At 45.3% G+C, this 2,446-nt stretch overlaps 1 protein-coding gene across 1 annotated transcript; it reads left to right on the top strand.

The window, feature by feature from the left end:
• The first annotated feature begins 495 nt into the window (after window positions 1-495).
• LOC134483421 (disks large homolog 5-like) lies at window positions 496-2,446 on the top strand. The gene is made up of 2 exons (XM_063278693.1): window positions 496-657; window positions 1,878-2,446. Exons 1-2 carry the CDS (start codon window positions 512-514, stop codon window positions 2,023-2,025), a joined length of 294 nt encoding a protein of 97 aa, XP_063134763.1. The 5' UTR covers window positions 496-511; the 3' UTR covers window positions 2,026-2,446.

Here is a 2,446-nt window from a genome sequence, read left to right as displayed (position 1 = left end):
GTAACCTATTGGCACTTCTGGGGCATTTGTCATTTCAGTAGGGGGAATTAATAAGTCTGTTGACCATGTCCCCCCCCTACATGACTTTTTAATGCGAAGTTATTGGACTAGAGTAACAGTGTAGGATATGTGAGTATCCCTGATTGATCAAGTCATTGTGGATGCTGAATTGATGATCTGACTTCTGAAACCAGAGGGGTGAGGGTCCTGAAACCAGGTTGTAGCCTGCGTACCTGATAATAATCCTGGAGAAGGCCTCGCTCTGGTACTTGTAAGCCTGTGTGGGCGGGCATAGGGAACACCTGGCTGCTTATATCTCTTGGTCTCTATATAGTAGTGGGGGAACTGTGATCCACTTAGGATGCCTCTTACGCAGACCAAACTCCTTGCAGTGACACTGGCTTCCAACCATGTTCTCCTGTTTGGACCTCACTGTGGTCTGTGTATTCTCTATGCATTCGCCCCATGTGGGTTCACTTTTGTTCTTCTACCTACAGAGGCCTGCAGACAGATGTCATCCCCTGAAAATATCCTAAACAAGGTGCAGGCCAACGAGGAAGAGGAGAGGCTGAATAGAGAACTGGAGCTAACTACCAAGGAGAGAAATGAGCTGACAGATCGCCTCCTTTATGTGACAGGTGGATCCATGAGCACGAGGTATGCATTGCTCCAAACAAACGACCTTGTTCTAAACCTCATCTCCCATAGAGAGGAGATTCAGAACCTGACCCTTAGTGAGGAGTGAGTTTGGAAATGGACTCTCTGATTCTGCCTGTTGAAAATCTGAACTTGTGATCTGAGTGAAGAATTCAGGGATAAAGTCACTGGAGCATGAGTTCCCAGTGTACAATTGGAAAGCCCTTGACAGGTGGCAGCTTTGCAAGGTTCTAGGTGCTGTGAGTTTGTGGACAGTGTTTGTACTTGCTAGGAAGGTGACTGAACGCTATCATCTCATGGCAGCACCCTTAGGTAACAGGTCCCACATTGTTGATCTCCATGCTTAACTAGAAGGCCTGAGGCTCAGGCCTGTTCCTTCTTGTCTGTGTGCCTTAAACACTGAGACAGTAATGGTGCATACATGTCTACTGATTCTCATTGTGCTCTTTCCATATTTGTCTCTCTTTCTCATTCTCTGAGTCTGTTTACTTTTCTTTTCTTGTGGGTGTGTCCCAGTTTGTGTGTCTGTGTGTGCACAGGTCTGCATGCATATGCACAACTTTTATATGTTTCTATGTCCCTGCACACTTGGAATTTAGGGGTCTGTTTTTTGACCTCAGGATATACCTGTATAATAGTTTCATGGAGGTGTAAGTGCTTTATTTTGGAAGCCCCACTTTCAACAGTACAGTTCTTTGCCTGTGTGGTCACATTTGTCTATACATTTGTATGCCTTGGGCAGATTATAAGTTTGTGGCAATATCTGGTCTCATCTCCAGAATTATGTGTACTGTCTGCCTCTAGAATATTAGTTATTCGGCTTGTAGCATTCCACTTGTCAAAACAGGAAAATTGAAATCAGAGGATTCTGGATGTGTTTGTGTGTGTGTGTGTGTTTGTGTGTGTGTGTATGGGTTTGTGTGTGTGTGTGTGTGTGTGTGTGGTTGGGTAAGCTCTGTGGCCTAGGCTCTTGACAGCATAACAGGTTTGAATGCAGATCCAGACCTCCTGATTGAAAAAAGTGAGCCAGGGAACCCTTTATCTGGGTGCTTAGCTTCTGTTGTCCTGGGCACACAATTCCAAGTTTCTGAAGCTGAAGAAGATCCAAATATGTAGAATTCAGAAAGTGTCCTTCCAGGGCTGGGGTAGTACAGGACACAGCCTGAGTTCATATAATCCTAAACCTCAATGTTCATTGGGTTCTATCTTCCTGGGGCCAGCCCCTACTTCAGGCCAAATCCATTTTATGAAAACTTGAAGATAAAGGAGAAACAGGTCATGTCATTACTGCACAACTTAGACACAAAGAACATTGAACATCGTGAGAAATTTCAGGAGCTCAAGAAGGAGATTAGCTTCTATCGGTAAGTACTGGTCAGAAGGGCCCATCACTTGTGGAATGGCCATGTCTGCCTCTCTTTGTTCTGGACCGGAAAGTCTGCAGCTCTGGGTCCATGTCTTCTGCTGTTTAAATATCACTGTGTCGTGGGTCTTTTGGACTCAGTTTCAGTTCCATAAGAGACTGTGACTTCTCAGCGCAGTGTCTATGCATCTTTAGAAGGCTCTGGATAGAACTACACTGATTCAGGCATCAGAGTGTTATTAGGCCAACCTGCGGCTCTGGGGTCATACCAGGTTTAACAAAGCTCAATGTGTGGACCACATGGTTAGCATGACCTCCCTTGGTTCTACTGTCCTCTTGTGGTTGTTTACTGCCTACTAATTGATGCTGTCCCGATGCATTGGGCTCTCATGGGTAGTTGTAGATCCCTTGTTCTTTTGGACAGAC

The sequence above is a fragment of the Rattus norvegicus genome, chromosome 19, assembly GCF_036323735.1.
Source record: "Rattus norvegicus strain BN/NHsdMcwi chromosome 19, GRCr8, whole genome shotgun sequence".
Classification (NCBI taxonomy): Eukaryota; Metazoa; Chordata; class Mammalia; order Rodentia; family Muridae; genus Rattus; species Rattus norvegicus.
This window is presented reverse-complemented; position numbering and strand designations above follow the sequence as displayed.

Excerpts from the sequence above, each read along its gene's own strand:
- LOC134483421 (XM_063278693.1), top strand. The coding sequence starts at position 512 with ATGTCATCCCCTGAAAATATCCTAAACAAGGTGCAGGCCAACGAGGAA. Across the intron at positions 658-1,877 it reads GGTGGATCCATGAGCACGAG|CCCCTACTTCAGGCCAAATC; the intron begins GTATGCATTGCT and ends TCCTGGGGCCAG.